The sequence below is a fragment of the Musa acuminata genome, chromosome BXJ2-4 (genome assembly GCF_036884655.1).
Source record: "Musa acuminata AAA Group cultivar baxijiao chromosome BXJ2-4, Cavendish_Baxijiao_AAA, whole genome shotgun sequence".
Lineage (NCBI taxonomy): Eukaryota > Viridiplantae > Streptophyta > Magnoliopsida > Zingiberales > Musaceae > Musa > Musa acuminata.
The window spans coordinates 11,010,543-11,031,403 of NC_088341.1; the positions used below are offsets into that span (position 1 = coordinate 11,010,543).

At 40.9% G+C, this 20,861-nt stretch overlaps 4 protein-coding genes across 4 annotated transcripts; 3 read left to right on the forward strand and 1 right to left on the reverse strand.

Annotated features, from left to right (window-relative positions):
* The first annotated feature begins 6,996 nt into the window (after nucleotides 1-6,996).
* Nucleotides 6,997-10,423, forward strand: LOC135610002 (hexosyltransferase GAUT11-like). The gene is made up of 2 exons (XM_065103886.1): nucleotides 6,997-7,284; nucleotides 8,847-10,423. Exons 1-2 carry the CDS (start codon nucleotides 7,138-7,140, stop codon nucleotides 10,275-10,277), a joined length of 1,578 nt encoding a protein of 525 aa, XP_064959958.1. The 5' UTR covers nucleotides 6,997-7,137; the 3' UTR covers nucleotides 10,278-10,423.
* A 2,382-nt stretch (nucleotides 10,424-12,805) lies between these two features.
* On the reverse strand, nucleotides 12,806-13,819 carry LOC135608703 (flavonol sulfotransferase-like). Its single transcript, XM_065101728.1, has one exon. It carries the CDS (start codon nucleotides 13,817-13,819, stop codon nucleotides 12,806-12,808), a length of 1,014 nt encoding a protein of 337 aa, XP_064957800.1.
* A 2,756-nt stretch (nucleotides 13,820-16,575) lies between these two features.
* On the forward strand, nucleotides 16,576-18,145 carry LOC135610004 (uncharacterized). The gene is made up of 2 exons (XM_065103889.1): nucleotides 16,576-16,906; nucleotides 17,697-18,145. Exons 1-2 carry the CDS (start codon nucleotides 16,657-16,659, stop codon nucleotides 18,023-18,025), a joined length of 579 nt encoding a protein of 192 aa, XP_064959961.1. The 5' UTR covers nucleotides 16,576-16,656; the 3' UTR covers nucleotides 18,026-18,145.
* A 426-nt stretch (nucleotides 18,146-18,571) lies between these two features.
* On the forward strand, nucleotides 18,572-20,576 carry LOC135610003 (omega-hydroxypalmitate O-feruloyl transferase-like). The gene is made up of 3 exons (XM_065103887.1): nucleotides 18,572-18,706; nucleotides 18,880-19,329; nucleotides 19,426-20,576. Exons 1-3 carry the CDS (start codon nucleotides 18,680-18,682, stop codon nucleotides 20,272-20,274), a joined length of 1,326 nt encoding a protein of 441 aa, XP_064959959.1. The 5' UTR covers nucleotides 18,572-18,679; the 3' UTR covers nucleotides 20,275-20,576.
* Nucleotides 20,577-20,861: the final 285 nt, after the last annotated feature.

Genomic DNA, 20,861 nt, shown 5'->3' on the forward strand with positions numbered 1-20,861 from the left:
AAGTAACAAAATATTTATAGTATAGACTTCGGTATAAATTAAATCTAAAATATTTAATTTTATAAAAAAGATAATATATGAAATATAATTATGCGTTGCTTATCGATCAAACAATGAGTGCAGGTATTAAGATGTATACCTGTTATAAGAACACAATTCTTTCTAATAATAATATGAAAACCTCTCCTTGCTAATGTGATCAAGCCTTTTATGCCATAATTCAGTAGAGTCATAAATTATATTAACTTATTTATGAATTGATTTCACTTGTTTTCATTCCTTTAGCTAACACAAGATTACCATTTGCGAGCTTCTGTTAGAGCTAGCCCCAGGATATTTACCAAAGGATAATTTTGGCAACACAACAAAGACAATAAAGCGAAAATAATAAAAGCGACAAGAACAAACAAAACACCAGAACACCAGATATACGTGGTTCGGTCAAATGACTTTGACCTACATCCACGGAAGAAAGAGGAGCAAATTACTATTATAAAAGAGGGACACTTACAAATGCCTTAGGAAATGTTCCTAGGCCATAAAACACCTTCAGCTTCCTAAACAAGAAGACTTCAAACCATAAGCAGGTTTTCTTGTGATGCCTACTGTACTTCTTGTGGTGTCTGTGGTACTTCTCGTGGTGTGTCTAACATCAAAGCTCAGGCCCTTATTTATAGTTCCAAGACGAGACAACAAGTCTGATTTTCCCGATGTGGGACTATGGGACTTGCCAAACTAACAAATCTCCACCTTGGCATGTCCCAACAAAACTTGCTCCACCTTCTTCACAAAAGCCCCAATGGGCAATCACCAACAATGAACACCAACCAAGTCCAAGCACTGCTTGAACTTGTAAACCGGAAGAGGCTTCGTAAATATATCAGCTGGATTGTCCTTCGTATGAATTTTCTGAACAAGGACTTTTCCTTTAACAATCAACCACTTAGCGGAATTATCACAAGAAATTGCATCTGAATAGGAAGTAGGCTCACCAACTTCACTTGTTTCTTATGCAACAGACAAAGCATATGCAACCAAATTTGCATACCTTTGTTGTGGTCGAATATTTCTCATATGACGCATATGTCATAATTTGATGATGTCAGAATCAGACAATGATGATGACGAAACTGCAACTGAACCTGTGACAGTAGTTCCCTGCAGAATATACAAGCTACCAGACCTACAAGCTTTCATAACAATAAAAGCACTTCTAGAAACTTCCATAACTCCACCTTCAGCTGTGTATTTACACCCAAGGGCCTCTAGGGTGCCTAAAGAGATGAGATTCTTTTTCAAATCAGGAACATGTCTAACATTAGTGAGCGTCCTCACAATACCATCATGCATTTTAATTCGGATTGTTCCTCTACCAACAACATCACATGCGGCATTATTGCCCATCAAAACAATTCCACCATTACAAGATTCATATGTGGAAAATAAATCCCTATTGGGACACATGTGATAAGAACAACCTGAATCTAAAATCCATTCATTTTTAGACTTTGTCCTGTCATCGGTAGCAAAGAAAATATTTCCAAAATTCTCATCAGATGCTACACTAGCTTCAGCGGATTCAATAGTTTTCTCAACAAATTTTTCCTTTTGCTTTAATTTATTTTTCAATTTAAAACAATCAGATTTAATGTGCCCCATTTTATGACAATATCTGCATTCCAAATTTCTATGTCTAGATTTAGATCTAGATTTAGATCTACTACTGTCAAATTCTCTTTTATCCATTTTATCCCTGACAACCAGACCCTCAGCCTGATTCTCTCTACTTTCCCCAGTGATATTCTTGTCTATCTGCTCCTTAGATTTCAGTGCAGATTTAATTTCTTGATAAGAAACTGTTTCTTTTCCATAAATCAAAGTATCACGGAAATGCTTAAAAGATTGGGGAAGAGAATACAAGAGCAACAAAGCCTTATCCTCATCATCAATTTTTGCATCTATATTCTCCAAATCCATAACCAAAGAATCAAACTTATCAAGATGCGAGAGTATAGATGTACCTCCAGTCATCCGAAGCATATATAGACTCTGCTTCAAGTAGAGACGATTCTTCACTATCCTCTTCATGTACAAGGCTTTCTTCACTGTCCTCTTCATGTACAAGGCTTTAAGTTTGTCCCACATGCTCTTAGCCGTAGTCTCCGTAGCTACCTCCCGTAAAACCTCGTCAGAGAGGTTTAGAATGATGCTGGATCGGGCCTTCTTATCCATACCCGCAAGATCTTCCTTTGACGTACCATTTGGAATGTTCTCAGCACCCTGAAGTGCCAAATTAACTCCGTCTTGAACTAGAATGGCCTCCATCTTGAGTTGCCACATGCCGAAGTTGACATCTCTGTCGAATTTCTCGACAACAATCTTTGTTATTGTCATCGTTGCCAAAAGATCCCAAAACCAGGCTCTGATACCAGTTTGTTAGAGCTAGCCCCAGGATATTTACCAAAGGGTAATTTTGGCAACACAACAAAGACAATAAAGCGGAAATAATAAAAGCGACAAGAACAAACAAAACACCAGAACACCAGATATACGTGGTTCGGTCAAATGACTTTGACCTACATCCACGGAAGAAAGAGGAGCAAATTACTATTATAAAAGAGGGACACTTACAAATGCCTTAGGAAATGTTCCTAGGCCATAAAACACCTTCAGCTTCCTAAACAAGAAGACTTCAAACCATAAACAGGTTTTCTTGTGATGCCTGCTGTACTTCTTGTGGTGTCTGTGGTACTTCTCGTGGTGTGTCTAACATCAAAGCTCAGGCCCTTATTTATAGTTCCAAGACGAGACAACAAGTCTGATTTTCCCGATGTGGGACTATGGGACTTGCCAAACTACCAGCTTCCATCTTCAATTACAAAAGATGTTAATATAACCTTCCATCTCACATTGTTTAATATAATTTTCCATCCAATGTAGGTTTACAAAAAGAAATCTCATGTTAATAATTTTTGTCATCGCATCAATTTCCATTCAAAATAACCACCTATATAAGATGTAAAACACTTATAGCGAGAGGTAATATGAAATGAAGCAGGTGAATTAACAACCCAAGTAAAATCTTAGCATGTGAGATTAACTATACTGTCATAATACGTAATAATAATATCACCATTAAATATAACTGTAGTTCTATCTTTTTCTTTATTATGTTCTTTTGACTATTCTTAATATTCTGCATTCTTTTTTCATGTGTCATAACTAATAGCAATGATAAAATTTCATTATTGATTTAGATTTGGACCTTCCTCTTAACCAGTCATACTACTTCCATACTCATATCTCAAATGAACAAATCTTTTGACTAAGAAAACGTAATTTTGTGGGAGTATTCTCTCATCCTATTAATTTCTTTCATCCATAAAAGATATGCATTTGTTTTCTAAGATAGATGATGGAATACACTATTATCTGTTTTGTCATTTAGTTTGGCCTCCTGTCTTTCATTCGGATCATACAAATCTTTACAAAATAAGATATCCTTCGTTCTAAGCTTTTAAATAAAATAATTGATTGCTATTAATTTGAACAAGAAGCTATTTGGATCCTCCATTTGATTCACATAATAAGAATAATCCACATAATCTTAAAATATTATTTCGTTAAAAAAAGATTAAATAAGAAATCATGAATATGTAGAAGTGATAAGCACCAGAATCTTCTTCCTTTTTTGTTTTCCTTCTATATGTGAACATAATTTAACAGCAAATAAATTATAAATAATCTAATAATGTGGGTCAGTCAAATTAGTAACAAAATAGTAAGCAAATCACAATATAAGATTTAGAAGAAAAAAAACCAAAGTAAAGTATATTAATCTTTCACTCTAAAATAATATGATTATAAAAATATCACGCTCTACAGATTAAGTAGATAATATTAATATTATATAAAAAATCAAATACTCATATGAGTTTCAAGAAATTAGGAAAAAAAATTGAGTAAAAATAATTTGAAGGGTCCATTTAGAGAGCATGATTATTTAAACCAGTATTTTTGAAAAAAAAATTATGATAATCAAAATCAATTTTATTAATCAATAACAGAATCTTTCTTCTCGAAAACTTTTTCCTTTAATGTTACGATCACCCTTTTATATTTGTTTTTCCATCAAACTCATTATAAAGTTAGAATTATAATGTTCTAATTAATTGTATAAATTTCGTCACTCGAGTCAGCACGCAGAGGGAAGCAATGCATTTAACAGTTTGTGAAAGGAAGAAACACCACAGTTACTAAACACTGCTCGAGAACCCTTTTTCTGCTACCTCCCGCAGATCCAGTCAATCATGAACAGGTCCGTCGACCGACAATGAAGGCACACACTCTTAAACGACGCTTGGTCTCGAAGAAAAACCAAGCGTCGCTGAAGAGTCGTCGATTCCATTTCACCATCGGCTACAAAAAGCCGAAGACCACTCCAGCTTTCGATGGAAAAGTATTCGAAACTTTTTGTCATCCCACGCTACTTCCTCCACTTTACTCTTATCTTGTGAAGACAGGAGAAGAGAGGCGAAGACAGGAGAGGCGAGAAAGAGGAATGGAGGGACTGAGAAATGTCTTATTTGAGAAGATGAAGGAAGCCGAGGGAGCGCTGAAGGGCATCAAGGATGCAAAACTGGCCTCTAGTTTACGGGACAAGTTGGAGCAAACAAAAGGCGTGACGGAGAGCATGCAGGGGACCTTGTCGGAGAAGCTACCTCAGCTGCTCCAATTTTCATCGAGGAAGGTAAAGGAAGCAGAGGGAGCAGTGAAGTCCTACGGGGAGTTGATATCGGAGCCCCTAAAGGAGAAGCTACCCCTTCTTTCCCAGCTATGGGGCGATGTTGTAGGGTTCCTCGTTGGGAAGTTGGACGGGGTTCTGCCGGCTGCGGCCAGCCCCGAGGCGTTGCGCATCCTGGTTCAACTGGTCCTGGCAACAATCCTGCTGCATCTGACTCTCGTCTTCCTCGGCTACTGCCTCAATGGAGCTTTCAACACAATCGGCTTTGTAGCCTCCATCGTGATAAAGGATTTCACCTACTGCCTCAAAGGAGCTTTCAAGATGGTTACGTACCCCGCCTCCCTCTTCCGCCGCTGCTGCTGCTTCTTCTTTCGAGAAGCCGGCAAGACAATGAAGGCTCCCGGGAGGAAGGGCCTGCGCATTCCTCGGGCCACCTTCGAGTGTGATCCCAAGCGTTACTTCTTAGACCTCCGAGCCAATGCGCCTATGGAAGCGCCCAGGCGTCCATCCAAGAAGCTCTGCCTTGCTCTGGTTTTCGTCGTCGCCGTTGTGGTCATCAGTGTTTCGGCTTTGTAGTGAAGTATTTAATCTCCTGTTGTCTTCGTTGCTCCGAATCAGTAGTTGTCGTTCTTCCGTGAAGCTCTTGCATGTTCTGGTAGTGCTGGTCGCCGTTGTGGTCGTCTAGATGCGGTGATCCTGTGTTTTGGTTTTGGAGTGAAGCATTTCATCTCCTGCTCTCTCTTCGTTGCTCCGTATCAGTGGTTGCTGTTCTTCCGTGATGTTCTCTGCCCCTTCCCTTGTCACATCAGAAATAAATCTGTTCTAGTAGATTTGGATATCTTGTACCGTATCGATCTTATCTCATCATGTTTAGAATATATGCATTTAATGCCTAAATATTGTGATGATAAGCACGAATCAATGCCTCATAAATTAAATGATGACTTGTCGCCTATCATCCAATTAAATACACCTCCATTCATTCATTAGAGTAAGAATCAGCTTTACCCATATATGTTTTCTTGGGATCCTTTTATGCATTATTTGAATCATTAAAATGACATCGGGTAAAGGATGAGGACAGTGGCTTTCATTAAGAGTACCACAGACTACAACTTGTGTTAACGTCTCGTTAGTGTCTTCATTAAAATTTAGCACTATAACCTGGCAGTTAATATGACGAATAATTAATGAAGGCGAGATATATGGAATTTCCAACGTTGTGTAATTTCTAAAATTATGAGTGCAGGTGGCCTTAGGCGATAACATAATTAGGGTTAATTATTGATTATTTTATATAATTAATTATCTTTAATATTTTAATTTTTATATTTTTAAAAGTTATATCGGAATTGAAACATTTAATTTTGTTTCTCTCGTGTTGTTAACTTTGTTAATAGAAATACCATCAAGGTTTATTGAGTGCGTGTTTGGTTTATTATTATGTGTGATATTTTCGTTAGTAAAATTGACGACGTGAGAAATAAAATTAAATATTTTTATTTTTATAAATATAAAAATTATAATATAATTTTTAAAAAATATATAAATTGAGATATTAAAAATAATTAATTATAAAAAAATCTATAATTAACCCATATAATTATAACTCAAACGAATATTTTTTACTACTCGAAAATAAGAAAATCATAGACAAAATTGATTTGAATGTCGTTCTTCATTCACTTCACACACACGATTGTCAAAATTGACTGGAACCTTAATTATTCTCATGTATTAATATACGTGATCTTACAAATCATAGGAAATTAGTAGTGTATTGAACTAATTGGAGTAAAGTCGTTCGTTTAAGACTCTACAAGGTTAGTTATGCAAATAAAACCCTACTCAATAATGTCACGCAATTATTGTGCCTGAGGATTCAATGAACCGTACGGAAGTCAATCCACACTGTTTGACTGGCTGATTCGATGGTCCCGACGCTTTCGCATCGAGACGGAGACAGTCCAACACAATGCAGCTATTGGTGGGTTCCCCTGTTCTGTACCTGAAACAACGCGTCGAATCTTCACCAACCTTGTCTGACCGCACCGAATCTCGTCGATCAGACGGCTAAAAATTAGTCGATCGGCATCATGAGACTCCCACTTCGCCCCCTCCCTCCCATATCGCTCCTCCGGGATTCCAATTGCGTCATCGCCACCATCGCAGACTTCCGATCCCGTCGCTCCCTTCGACACCGAAGCATCGCTTTCCTCGCTCTCTGTGTTTATCATTGCTAGATTCGATTCGGAATCTCGAGTCGGAACCGGTGGCGGCGATGGAGAGAGGAGATCGAACTTGGACGTGTTTGGACACCGATCCGAGCGGCTGGGTTCGCTGATTCAGTGTGAATCTTCGTGGGGACGAGTGGGGTCTGGGATCGAGGGGAGATGCCGCGGCAGGCACCCGAGTTCCGGCGCCCGGCGAGGAGGCGCCTTCCCGGTTGGATGTGGTCGTTACTTGGGATCTCTTTCGTCGTGGGGGTGGTTCTCTTCTTCTTTCAGCACCGCCAGGACCAGCACGCCGCGCCTGTGCAGGTACGACCTCTGCTAGAAATTGTTCCTTTTTTATTCGATTATGAATTGAAGACATTCGTGCTACATAAACAGTCAAAAGAATTGGATCGCGTGATCTAGTTTTTTGGTAACAGCAGTCAGGAAATCCGAACAAGGATTACTTATAAGTTCTTTAATTGATGCAGTAGATAGTGAAACCAGGATCAAAGTTAATTAGTAGGAGAGTTCTTGATGAAAACTTGGTGAGCGAAGGAATTTCGTCTCAAACATTAGGTTGGATATCCATGTAGTTGATTCGAAGAAGTTCTTATTTTTCTGGTAGACTGGGGGTCTATTTCTTGCTTACGAACAAGTTGATCATGAATCTTCCATTTGAAGCATGAGAATCAAGTATGGAGTTGATGCTACAATGGGATCAGATGCGAAACCCAAGGGAGGACTTAATGAACAATTTACATTCATCTAGTAAATGATTCTCGTGGCAAAAATCAAGAATGGCAGATTATTAACATTTTGATTGGTTTGAGCAACGTGTCCATTACTAGCCTCAGAAACAGGGTGTATGACTCACGGTTCCCATGAAAAATTTGTGATGTTTACTTCGGGTCGAAGATATGAATTTTATATGGGGAAAAAACCTGTCGCTACTAACAATGTCATGTAAGATAATTGTTTCAAAATTAAGAATTGTATAATTAAAAGAAGGAAAAAGAAGCTCTTCGGTGACACCATGATCGCATCCTGAGGATGAAGTGCTGTCTTTTTTCTGTTTGTGTCCAGCAAAGCATCAGACTAACTACCCAAAAAGATTCACTTTTGCAATTTCTGTGCTACCATTTGATCTGAATATGATATCAAAGGACTAGCATCATCAACATGTGAATTAAATCCAAGTTGCATAAGACAATTTTCTCATAGATTTGCTTGGAAGGAGGCTTGATGAGTGCTTGTACTATCTAAAGTAGTATAATTTCTTATGTATTATTATGGTGGCCAAGTGGATGGTTTATAATGCACTTTGGAGGTAGTAACAAAACAACCATTATTGTGGATATGGAATCCTCGTCAACAATCATAACAACTTTTGTATGTGCGACTGTGTCCATATGACTTCAAAATTGTTCTTTACATAAAAATTATTGGCTTAAATAGGTTGTGGATATATTTCTGAAACTAGTAACCTCTTCAAATTTTTCTAAAATTTTACACTCATGGTAGAACCTGATGTCCAGACTACAAACATGGTTTCTGGAGTTAGCAGTAAACTAACTGTTGCAAAGCTTACTTTCAACAAGTAGTATTAATTATTGAAGCATGCGCACATTGTCTTCTCAATCTTCAGCTATCATTTACCTCCCTCATCAAATTTTTTGTTGAAATGTGATGTTAAAACAATCGTCCGGTCTCTGCCAGTCATATTTGATTGCTAGTTTATTTAAATTGTGTGCTATCTTGATCTTATTATGATTTAATATCTTGCTAAATATGCATGGTGTCATTTGAAGGATGTAAGTGTAGCATGTGCATCCTCTTTCAATTTTCTAGTGGCAGGCTTCTCAGCTGTCTTTTCTTAATTATTTCAGGAGAAGGGCCTGACCAATGAAGAAGTTATGCATATAAGTTTAAATCTCACGCAGGAACTTTTAAGTAGCTCCTCCTTTGCCAGGCAACTTGCTGTTCAGATGACCCTTGCTAAGGCATATGTAGTGATAGCCAAAGAGCATAACAACCTTCAATTTGCTTGGGAACTTAGCTCACAGATAAAGAATTGCCAATGGCTGCTCTCTCAAGCAGCTGTGAGGGGTAAAAATATCACCGAAGAAGAAGCACATCCGATAATCAATCAACTAGCGCAGCTAATATTCAAGGCCCAAGACTTCCATTATGATGTAAGCACCACTATATCAACGTTGAAGAGCCACGCTCTTGCCCTTGAAGAGCGTGCAAATTCAGCAATAGTTCAGAGCGTCCAGTTTGGTCAACTGGCTATGGAAGCTATGTCCAAAAGTCTCCATTGTTTAAGCATGAAGCTAACAGAGGAGTGGTTCAGAAATCCAGCACTTGAAAGATTTTCCGATGAAATGAGGAATTCTCCTCGGCTTGTGGACAACAACCTATACCATTTCTGTATCTTTTCTGACAACGTGCTGGCAACATCTGTTGTCATAAATTCAACTGTCTCGAGTGCTGACCACCCTCAACAGCTTGTGTTTCATGTGGTAACTGATGAGGTTAACTACTGGGCCATGACTACTTGGTTTCTCATGAATGATTTTAGAGGGTGTACAGTAGAAATCCGAAGCATAAAGGAGTTTTCCTGGTTGAATGCCTCTTACTCTCCTCTAATTCGACAGTTATTTCAGGATAGTTTGAAAGACCAAAGTGGGGAAATGAATTTTCAGGATCTAAGATTTGAGTCTCGGTTGAACCACTTGCGTTTCTACATCCCACAGATATTACCACTATTGGAAAAGGTGCTGTTTCTTGATGATGACATTGTGGTGCAGAAGGATCTAACCCCTCTATACACTGTGGAATTGCATGGCAACGTTATGGGAGCTGTGGAGACTTGTCTAGAGGCATTCCATCGGTTGTACAAGTACCTGAATTTTTCCAATCCAATCATCAACTCAAAGTTTGATCCTCAGGCATGTGGATGGGCATTTGGGATGAACATCATTGACCTCATAGCATGGAAAAAGGTAAATGTTACCGCCAAATATCACTACTGGCAGGAACAGAATGCTGATCGGATGCTCTGGAAGGCAGGGACACTTTCTCCTGGCCTCCTCACATTTTATGGATTGATTGAGCCCCTTGACCGGAGATGGCATGTATTAGGACTGGGATATGACAAAGATATTGATGATAGGTTGATTGAGAGTGCAGCTGTTGTGCATTACAATGGGAACATGAAGCCCTGGCTAGAGCTGGCTATCGGAAGATATAAGCATTTATGGGAAAGATACATCAACTTTAGACATCCATCAATTACAGGTTGCATCATGCACTAAGATACATTGGTTCTGACACATGGTTGTCTGGAGATTATCTTTAGTATTCTCATGGTCAAGTTCAGTGCCCATTTTTCAAGCCTTACCTGTTGAAGGAGAAAAGATCGGGCGCTACGACCAGGCAGCATAGATATACTATATCTTGTAGAAATCAATAATTCATTTTGGAAGATGTAATAGTTGCTTGTTAGATCATACATTTTTGGACCACAGTTTTTCAAGGAAACTGGATGATCTAGATGGAATTTCGTAAAAGAAAGATACACTAGAACCAGTTTTTTCTGTTACTCCCTAAATTCAGGACTCATAATGTTGTATCCTGATTTGATCTATTCCTTTTGCGAGTCTGCATGAATGCCATACCATGCTTATGATCATACCTTTTCTAAAGGTTTGAGTGTCTGTTGAGTTCAATTATTTGCACCATCTCTTGATAAAATCTGAACTTATGAACAGGTCCATTTTCTCACAGAATGGTGGACATAATTGTTCGTTAATTAACATTAGATTTGCCCATTCGATCCGGTCCGTCTAACATATTACTCAAATTGGGTTGATAGGTCTGTCTTATTGTGTTTACATGATTTTATATTATAACTGAAAAGAACTTAAGGGAATCAATCATCATAATTTTAAATTGAAACTATTTACAATTGCGGTATAGGTTTAGGTGACATCTTTTATACTTTATTGGAATTAAATTCTATTTAGGAAAAGAAATGAAGATGAGATTATAATCTGAACTTTGTTTTGTATTCTTGAAACTATTAATGCGAGTTTTATTCAGAGTGATTTTTCGGAAAACAAATCTTCTTTTTTGTCGTTGGACGTTGATGATGCCCGCCGCCGTGTAGAGCTCCCATCGTACTTCCGGCGGCGCATCGAGGACACGCTTTGCAGTTTGCCGGAGCGGAAGGGTGGAGGTGAGGTCGTCATGGTCTTACCAGGAATCAGGCCTTCCTCTGGCCTTGAGTTCTCCCCGTCCCCCCTCTCTCCGTGGCTAATTGGGTGAGGTCGTCACTGTCTTTTGTTTTGGCATAAGGCAAACCAAAATCCATGCATGATCTCAGCTGGAGCTGTCGTCCACCTTCTGCTGGATCGACATAAGAAAATTCAACACACGGACGAGTCACACAGTCAACTCTAAACCTGCAACACGGAGTAAAAACCGTGGAGCACATCGCACACGCCCACCGGCTGAATCTATCCTCCATGGGCTGGGAACTAAGCGTCCATGGTGGTGGTGGTCTTCGAGTCCGGAAGAGCGAGAGCCAAACCAGTTCTACGCAGCTTCCTCGCGGTAATCTTATCCAACTTCATGTTAGTATCAACCGAACAGAAAATATTTGAAAAATATTTTTGGTTATAAGACTATTCCTCCTTACCGTAAAAGGCAAATCATAATGTAGTTGTTAAGGTTTGATCGTTCTCACTCTCACCTCCACCTAAATCATTGTCGGAACCTGACTTAGAGTTTTAGAGAGATCACATCAAGAATCTGATATGATATTGATGTTAGGTCGACTCCACGTTGGATACACAAGGACACATCCGACGGATACGCATGCCAATCATTTCAGCCAGGAGATTGGGCTGCTATCATTTTATGCAGGTCAATTATTTTAAGGATGATGGTCTCCGGCAAGATCATGGATGAGCAATTCCAGATCCAGCACAGTGCGTACGTACGTCGCCTCCATAATTGAGCGACAAGTTTAAGTTTCTTTTTTCGAGTGTCACTACATGCATAAGTTAATCTCCTTCAATAATCACGTAGGAGATCGCCTGGTTTATATATATATTCATTATCCGACGCAGCAAGATCCTTTCAAATCTATCTTTCCACCGAATTGCTTTCTCCCGCAACCAAACCTTTTCTTTTTATCCACCGGATTGCTGGCTGTCGGCTTCTCTTTTGCCAAGCAAACAAACAATGGACCTGTCGTTCACTTTATTGGAAATGTAACTGTGGTTCTATTTAATTAAATAAGATATATTATAAATATTATTAAATTTTAATTATGATTATTGATCAATAAGTTCATGTTAAAATAGAATTCCTTAGGAGATAACATTGATGGGAGGAATTCTCCTAATAACTTATCCTAGATCCTCTGTTTTCGTTTATAAATAGACAGGACCTCTAAGGGTTAAGTGTGGCCTCTAAGAACTAAGTGTGTATCTGAATAGCATCTCAACAATTGAGAGTTTAAGACTTTTCTTTCAATCTCCTTCTCTCCTAATCCCCTAATCCCCTAATCCATCAATCTAGGTGGTCCTGTGAAAAAAATAGGAAGAGAGGAGAAGGATCAAGTTCTCAGATTGATATTTCAGATTTGAAAATAGAGTATGATTTATTCTTTTCAATAAAAAAAAAAGGGTACATATCGTAATATTATATAATATTATTAGATCTAATTTATTTGATTTCAATCGCACAAGCATAATTCATCACACCACACAGACACAGTAGAAATTTCGAAGCACACTGCAAGCAGAATCCATTCCATGGGCTGGGAACTAATTAATTAAGCGTCCATGGCGGTGGTCTCCGAGACGGGACGCCCAAGAGTCAAACCTGTTCCTTGCAGCTTCTTCGCGGTGATCCGATCCAACTTCTCAGCCATCTCTGGACTGAGATGGTTCCTCCAGTCCCCGGCTGCTCCTTTTCTGTAGTAAGATTCCGTCGTCATGATACCACCAGGGCTGATTCTGCGGTTCTGTTGCACAGCTAAATCTCTCAGGTTCCCAAAACTACAGAGGCTTACGATCTCCGCTGGCACTCCCACCCTAAGCTCCTCTTCGGTGAAGGGGCAACCCATGAACTCGGCCAACCTCGTCAACGTTCCCGTGGGATCCTCCAACATCTCCTCATACTTCAAGAACAGCACCCTCCCCGGTGTCTGTGTCTTCTCGTTCCAGTAGCCCAAGGCATGCTCCCATATCGACCCGCTTGGCATGATGTCATCGCAGAACATGTCGAACATCTTCTCGAAAGGAATTACCTCGCTCTTCCCCATATTTGTTACAATCTTGCCGTGGTAGTGCCACCGAGAGACCAACGTATCTTTGGGCTCCCGGCAAACGTATATCAATCGGCAACCACAGCTCTTGATCGACTCGGGTAGCAGGGAGAAAGGCAGGTGGGTGCTGATAAGGCGAGGATCGCTCGCGGCGTCGATCTCGGAGAGACTCTCGAGGCTGCCGGCGATTTCGTCGAGGAGTGGCACGCACTCATGGGGGTTGAGGTGGTGAAGAGGATGGCAACCGAAGGAGTGACGGGTTCGGGTCATGGTGGAGAAGGCCAAGGCTTTGAGCCAGGTGGTGCCGGACTTGGGGTAGCTGGCGAGGAGGATGTCGGTGGGGCGAGACTTGAAGTATCGCTGTGCGTTCATGGTGCCCACCAGGAAGTACTCCGACATCCAAACGCCTTGGTACTTTCGGAGGCGCACCGGCGACATGCCTTCCTCGAGTGGAAGGCTGGAGACGAGGTCGTGGTGGAACTCTTGGTCAGTCGGAAGGCCTTCCTGTGTGTTCTCCATCACCTGCTTCTCTCGGAGGTGCGAGGGCAATGGAGGTGTTGTGTCACCTACTCTTATAGACTTTGGATTTGGGTTCTCCTCTCCATGGTTGATTGTTTATTACACAGAGAGGGCACAAGTTTCACGTCGTTTGATTGGATTATCGAGAAATTACTTCATACTTTCGGCACACACATGATTAAATTTGATACATGATAAACAAGTAATATGTTTATCTATTTGTCGATCCGTCTTATACATGTATTGACACATGCATAATTGATCTACTTTGATTGATATAGATCGGATATCTTCGTATGGTTGTGCTCCACAAGAACTTAGTACCCATCATACAGTGAGTATCAATCATTACATTGTCTTGTGTGTCCGAGTCATGATGATATGTTATAAAATGATAGATAATTTTGATATAATATGAGGACATGTATAGGTCCTATTGATGTCACGAATATTAATACAGCGATTCCTTTTGGGATCTACCGAGTTCTCAAAGTAAAAGTAAAAATGGTACCTTCATTCAGTGTTGATAGATTAGAGATATTACTATATCTATTATTATGAGTAACATAAGAGTTCTTTCTATCTATTATTGGGAGATTAAAAAAAAAAGAACTCATCGACTATTATTGGACGTGTGCTTTCTGCACCAATATGATGTCCAAATATATTTGATGTTGCTGATGATATACATAAAGAAAAGGATTCATATTACATAATCTTTCTCAAAACATATACAAAGGTAGTAGTATAATAAATACAAAAGAAATAAATTAGAGTCAATCATCATATGGCCATAATTTTCGAAAACTAATCTTAATAGCACAAACCCGAAGTCCATACCATAGGGTTTATATTAGGTCGAACTGCTCATTACAATTCTGGGATAATAATTCTAGAGAAGCCAAAAAGGGCTCACGTGCTCGGCACATTCGTCGGAGGGAGGGAAAGAGAAAACGGGATGGGCTGCAGTACCGGGTCGTACGTGGGCTACAGAGAGTGGGCTGCAGAGTCTGCGGGACACAGAGAACTCGGTCTACTAGCCTTGGGCCACCACGGCCCATTACTTGACCGAGCTGAACATGCCAAGCCATCGGTCCATTAAGAGGCACCGACTACGCGCAAGCCGGCCCACTGGATATGAGTCGAATCCGAGATGCGTGCTCGAGGTCGCGCCGGACATGATAATATTTCTGAGATATAAAAAAAAAGTTATGTAGAACAAAATTAAAATAGATAGTTACCCAAAATAAAATTATAATGATTATTTATTCATGATTTTTATATATTTTGATCTATAATATCTAAAAACATTTCTAAATATTTTTATATATTTTTTAATAAATATAAAATAGGTTTTATATCATCTAGATATAAAATTTTAAAATTTATCTAATAATAATAATTAAGAAGGAGAGATCGGAGAACTTGCCTCGGAGTCTAATGAGATAATTTTGAAATAAAGATTTGATTTCTATTTCCTAACTTTAAAAAAGTCGATTTAGATTAAAACTTTTTTTTATCAATTTATCATAAAATATAATTAAAAAATAAATATTCCACTTGAGATGAATATTCACTCATTTTTTAATTAATTTTAAAATTATTACGAATTTCTAATTTTGAGATAACTACACTGGTTGTATTTATGGATAATATTATATAAAGAATATGTATGCACCCTTGATTACTCTTATGATTTTGTACTTTTAATTATTGTTTTGTGATTCACATATCATATGCAAAATTAATTTATTATCATATTTGATCAGTGTATTATTATTAGGTTTATCTTTGACCTCTATTCCCTACTAAATATTTGTGCTAATCTAAAACTATTTTGACGTATCATGATATAGATTATTTGCTGATAGTATAGTGAATTTTCAAGTTAGCGGAACAACGGGAGGCGAGTATTGGAGAATATCTGAGATAAGATGGATAGTTAGATAATTGATAAATATAATGAATATTTGTACAATTATATTATATTATTATTATTATATATATAATACTTTTTTTAATGAAAATTCATTTAATTTCTCGACACTCAGTTAATTCGTACTGTAACGTGACACGTCTTGGTTTCCAAAACATAGAGGAACACCAATCACTGAAGACGGAGGCAATAAGCAATGGTACCACAATGCAATGCAGTTGTTAGGTGAGACATGTCCTTGACTCCCGAAATCAAGCGACAGAAATGTTCAGAATAGATCGACTGCCCACCAGGATTCACAAGGTAACCTGTGAGTTCTAGTTCTAGGATGGTTGGAGAAGTCTGGTTTGATACAGGGGAAGCTTTTGCTTGCGTTTAAAGGAAAGGAACATGGCATTCTTCTGGTTTACAAAGCAACAAGTGCAGATGCTGACATATTTTGATCGTTGCAAAGATTCGCGAAGGTGATCAGTGACAAGAAAATTTTAGCAAAATCATCATCAAGAAAGGTTGCGTTGATCACAAGTTCATGCACCTAACTTCGAATGCATGAATGCTTGAAACTATACGTTGTATGTGTTTGTTGTAGTAATTCGTTTTACTTTTTTTTACAACATTACGGATCAAATATCTTATTCTTTCCGAGTTTTCTTCTCTGTGTAAAGAGCTGAGTGCGTATGGCGACGCATCTCTGTCACTTACCTCGCTTGCCACCACGGAAGAGGTTGCTTCAGTGGTTGAACAACCACTCGAGAGCTACATTTAGTCATGTCCAAAAATTCAATCCTAATCTTATAAATCACCTCTCCCACGATTCATTAATTGTCAGAACCATATGTATGTGCGTGATATATATAACTTCTGAGATCCCACTTCCAGCCAGATAATAGTGCTGAAGAAGATGATGCCAAAGACGCATGAATTTCTTCTCGGGGCCTCCATTTTGGTGGCGTCGTCGTCCTTCTTTAGCTCCAGGTTGTGTGCTTCGGCGTTGACGAGCGAGGAGTTCTCCATGCAGCTCACGCGTGCGGAGCTTGTGCGATTGGCAGGATATGGAGAGGAGAGGATCTCCTCCGTGCTTGTCGCCGGCACCCTCCTCTGCGATGCATGCTTGAGGCCAGGATCCGACCCCGTCACCTTCCCTGTTCCAGGTCACACAGCCTTTTCTTCTTCCTTTAGTCTATTGGTCCTGAAACAGGGGATCAACCATTGTATAATCGAACAGTATGCAGACAAACAGTTATGCGATGTTTTAGATGCAATAAATATATATATCATGAACTCGAAAGAACCGAGCTAGTGTTTATGAATACACATGTTCGATCTAGTTTCCTTTTTCTACTAGTGGTGTTAGACATGATGATCTTACTTCTTTCATGATCTGCACACGAACATTCCAAATTTCTTCAGTCCATGGAAGCTACACATCCTCATTTTTAGGAGTTTCATTCGAACATTTTTGCTGGAAGATAAAGAAGTATTTTCATCTGTTGGGTGATCCTAATTAATAGGTCAACGTGGTGAGTGACAACTGAAGCAACAACACATTTTTTTGGTGTAGGAATACATTAGTGTCTGGATTTCTCCAATCTTGAGATGCAGTATATATGAATCTTCTTTTGTTCTTGAGGTTATGATCTGAATTATAGATTATTCTTGAGGTTATGATCTGAATTATAGATTATTGAATAATATAATGCTTGATGTAACAGGAAATCCTTTTTCTTTTCCCCTTCCATTTCTCCGGAATATTTGATGATGTCTTTGTTCCTTAGAGGGTACGGCGACTTGGCTCTCATGAGGTGTAATGTTTTTGTCACGGTTACCTCTTCGATGTTCATATATCCAAAGAAAAATGATATAAAAATTGAATTGTGGGCCAAAAACGAAAACCAGATGGTTCAAGAGTTGACTAACATCGACATTGCTGCGTGGTTGAAGGCGCCAGAATTGGGGTGGGATGCAGAACAAATGGGGAATCCACGAGGAAGACTAACTGGACATGTGGAACGACGGACGAGTTCGGAGAGTTCTTGGTCGATCTGCCCTCCCATCTCCATGCAGCTCCGTGGCTGGAGGAGAGCTGCATGGTGAGGGTGCTTCTCATGCCCAAGGAGTGCCTCTGCCGATCCAATCCCGGCATGGTTTTCCGGGATCTAAAGTTATCTTCAGGAGGAAACAGCATCCGCGTCTACTCTGCTGGAACTTTGCGTTGCAGGTCCGAAGTTGTCAGCGAACAGTGTTCGCAAGAGGGAGAAGACGAAGCGTGAATGCCTCGAAACCAGATTGGGCTCCTTGTACTGTATAAAGTACTCTTTGATTTAAGAACCATGCATGTATGTGATACGTACGTCAGCTATGTAATGTCGAGTATCACGTGACATTTTTCTCTTTTTTTTTTCATTTTTTTTCATCTGATCCAACACTTTGGAAGACGATTTCGACCAAAGACCAGCTGGTGTTGGTCTATTCATCGACTTCAAGAGTAGTTGCACCTACCCTGATTTATTGGGTCGCAGAGAGATGGGTTTGATCACCATTTATGTCAAGCCTGAGTTCCTCTTATCGCAGCACATGAAGAGAACCACTAATAGTGGTTGGAAAAGCAGCTGTGCCACCCTAGAAAGCTTCATGAGAATGAATCCTTTTGCAAGCTCACCTTGAATAGGGAGATCAAAAGTTGCTGTCACAAGTCTCAAGTGTCGTGACACTGCAACCGGTTCACCAAACTACATTTATGCATTTGTCAATCCCAACACCAGCATTGCCCTTTCTTCTATATATATGTCCATCGTCCACTGTCCACAGAACTTCGTTTGGGTACCGCTTTACAGCCTAGTGTTTTACTCTAGAGAACATGGATCATGGCCTAATGTAAACCATGCTCGAGAGCTGTTCGTTCTTAAGGCAGTCTTCGTTCGGCCATGGCAATCTCTTGTGTCGCATTGATCGTGATCTTTCTTTTCTATTTTGTGCTTAAAACCATTCTTTCTTACGATTAAAGTTCATTGCTCTTTGTATCTTTACCGATCTCATTTATATACCATTAGTCCGATTACAATATGTTATCATTCTCTAAAACCCATTAGAAATGCTTAGATTTTGTTTCTTCATGTATTCGTAGATGGATAACAGAGATTCCAATGGTGAAGTCACGTTCATTGTTACGAGATCGGAGCCAGTGAGAGTGCACCCCGTTGAGGTCGCCGGAGATGGCGAGTTCTACTTCCTGTCGAACTTAGATCAGAACGTCGCCGGGATCATGAAGACGGTGCACTTGTTCGCGGCGGCGACCGACAGGAGCACCGCCGACGTCGGCCGGGTCCTGAGAGACGCCCTAGCCAAGGTGCTGGTCCACTTTTACCCCTTCTCGGGGAGCCTCACCATCAGCCCGGAGGGGAAGCTCATCGTGAAGTGCGACGGGCGGGGTGTGCCGTTCGTGGAGGCGGCAGCGGAGTGCGGCATGGAGGTGGTGGGGGACATCTCCATCCCTGATCCTGAGAAGCTTGGGAAGCTCGTCTATGTTGACTCTCGAGCCAAGAACATTTTGCAGACTCCTCTCCTCACTGTGCAGGTGACGTAAATGCCTGTCTATATATGACAGCAATCTTCTTACCAGTACCAGATGAAGTTGATTAATGATATGGATCACGTTTATATGGCCATCCAGGTGACGAGATTCGAGTGCGGTGGGTTCGTCGTGGGACTGGCCATGAACCACTGCATGGCAGACGGGATATCAAGCGTCGAGTTCCTCCAGTCGTGGGCGGAGACGGCCCGCAACCGTCGCCTTTCCCGGGCCCCGTTCCTGGACCGTACTATACAACGAGCTCGTCACCCCCCAAAGATCGAGTTCCCCCACCACGAGTTCGCCGAGCTCGAGGACGAATCGAACCTAACGCAACTCTTCGAGTCCGAGCCAAACCGGTACCGGGCCTTCACCTTCGGCTCTGACGAGCTGGACCGGCTCAAGCTCATGGCCACCGTTGACGGATCCTGTACCTGCTTCGTGGCCCTCTCCGCCTTCATCTGGAGATCCTGGACACGGGCCCTTAACATGGACCCTCATCAGAACACCAAGCTTCTGTTCGCGGTCGACGTCCGGCGTCGGTTCCAGCCGCCGCTCCCGGTGGGGTTCTTCGGGAACGGGGTCGTGTTCGGCTGCTGCTTGTGCGAGGCCGGCGAGCTGCAGGATAACCCCGTCTCTTTCGCCGCCCGGTTGATCCAGGCCGCGGTGCGGAACACGACCGACCGGTTCATTCGGTCCGCGATCGATTACTTCGAGTCGAACCGGGCTAGACCGTCCCTGACCGCGACGCTGGTGATCACGACGTGGACCAAACTCAAGTTCATGAGCTCGGACTTCGGGTGGGGCGAGGCGGTTCAGTCCGGCCCGGCGGAGCTGCCGCACAAGGTGGTGGTGTTTCTTCCTCAGGTCAATGGAATGAAGAGTGTAACGGTGGTCGTGGGATTGCCAGCTTCATCTATGAAGGCCTTCCAAGAAATGTTGGGGCTGTAGTTCGAGTCGAGCACCAAAGAAAGATAGGAGCATGTCAAAGAAGACCACGCAATCTGAAAGCTTATGACCGAGTCTGGTGTTTTAGAACAACTGCAGATAGTAAATAAAAGAAGAGACTGAAGGGAACCTTATCTCAGTGCACCTGTGATTGTGAAACTTGCAATGCCGAAGCTGGTGGAAATGTTTGTAAAGCCAAAATGTAAAGAATTTAGGTGGTGGATGGTGTACCAAATCCTATATGCACAACTTACTCTTGTGCGTCTCTATTTCAAGTGATCAAGCTGTAAGTTACTATGGGTTCATAGATCTAATGTTTATGTGGCATAATTGATGAGGCTTTAAAGCTCCGAATCCCCTGTAAACGAGAGCTCTGTATCAGCATCCTCGGTATAATGCTGTAACATGATGCATCAGGATAAGTCAACTTGACCCAGAAGCCGCCGCTTCAACTCTCTGCTCAACGAAAAGACTGAACCCAAAATGTCCACGGAAAAGTTGAGCGGCAACGGCCGGAAGACGAGCGCGACGGAGTCGGTCACATGGTGGAGCGGCTCTGGAAGCGCCGTCCATTGGGCGGTGGCGGGGTT

Excerpts from the sequence above, each read along its gene's own strand:
- LOC135610004 (XM_065103889.1), top strand. The coding sequence starts at position 16,657 with ATGATGCCAAAGACGCATGAATTTCTTCTCGGGGCCTCCATTTTGGTG. Across the intron at positions 16,907-17,696 it reads CGTCACCTTCCCTGTTCCAG|GCGCCAGAATTGGGGTGGGA; the intron begins GTCACACAGCCT and ends GCGTGGTTGAAG.
- LOC135610002 (XM_065103886.1), top strand. The coding sequence starts at position 7,138 with ATGCCGCGGCAGGCACCCGAGTTCCGGCGCCCGGCGAGGAGGCGCCTT. Across the intron at positions 7,285-8,846 it reads AGCACGCCGCGCCTGTGCAG|GAGAAGGGCCTGACCAATGA; the intron begins GTACGACCTCTG and ends TAATTATTTCAG.
- LOC135608703 (XM_065101728.1), bottom strand. The coding sequence starts at position 13,819 with ATGGAGAACACACAGGAAGGCCTTCCGACTGACCAAGAGTTCCACCAC.
- LOC135610003 (XM_065103887.1), top strand. The coding sequence starts at position 18,680 with ATGGCAATCTCTTGTGTCGCATTGATC. Across the intron at positions 18,707-18,879 it reads TCTCTTGTGTCGCATTGATC|ATGGATAACAGAGATTCCAA; the intron begins GTGATCTTTCTT and ends ATGTATTCGTAG. Across the intron at positions 19,330-19,425 it reads CTCCTCTCCTCACTGTGCAG|GTGACGAGATTCGAGTGCGG; the intron begins GTGACGTAAATG and ends ATGGCCATCCAG.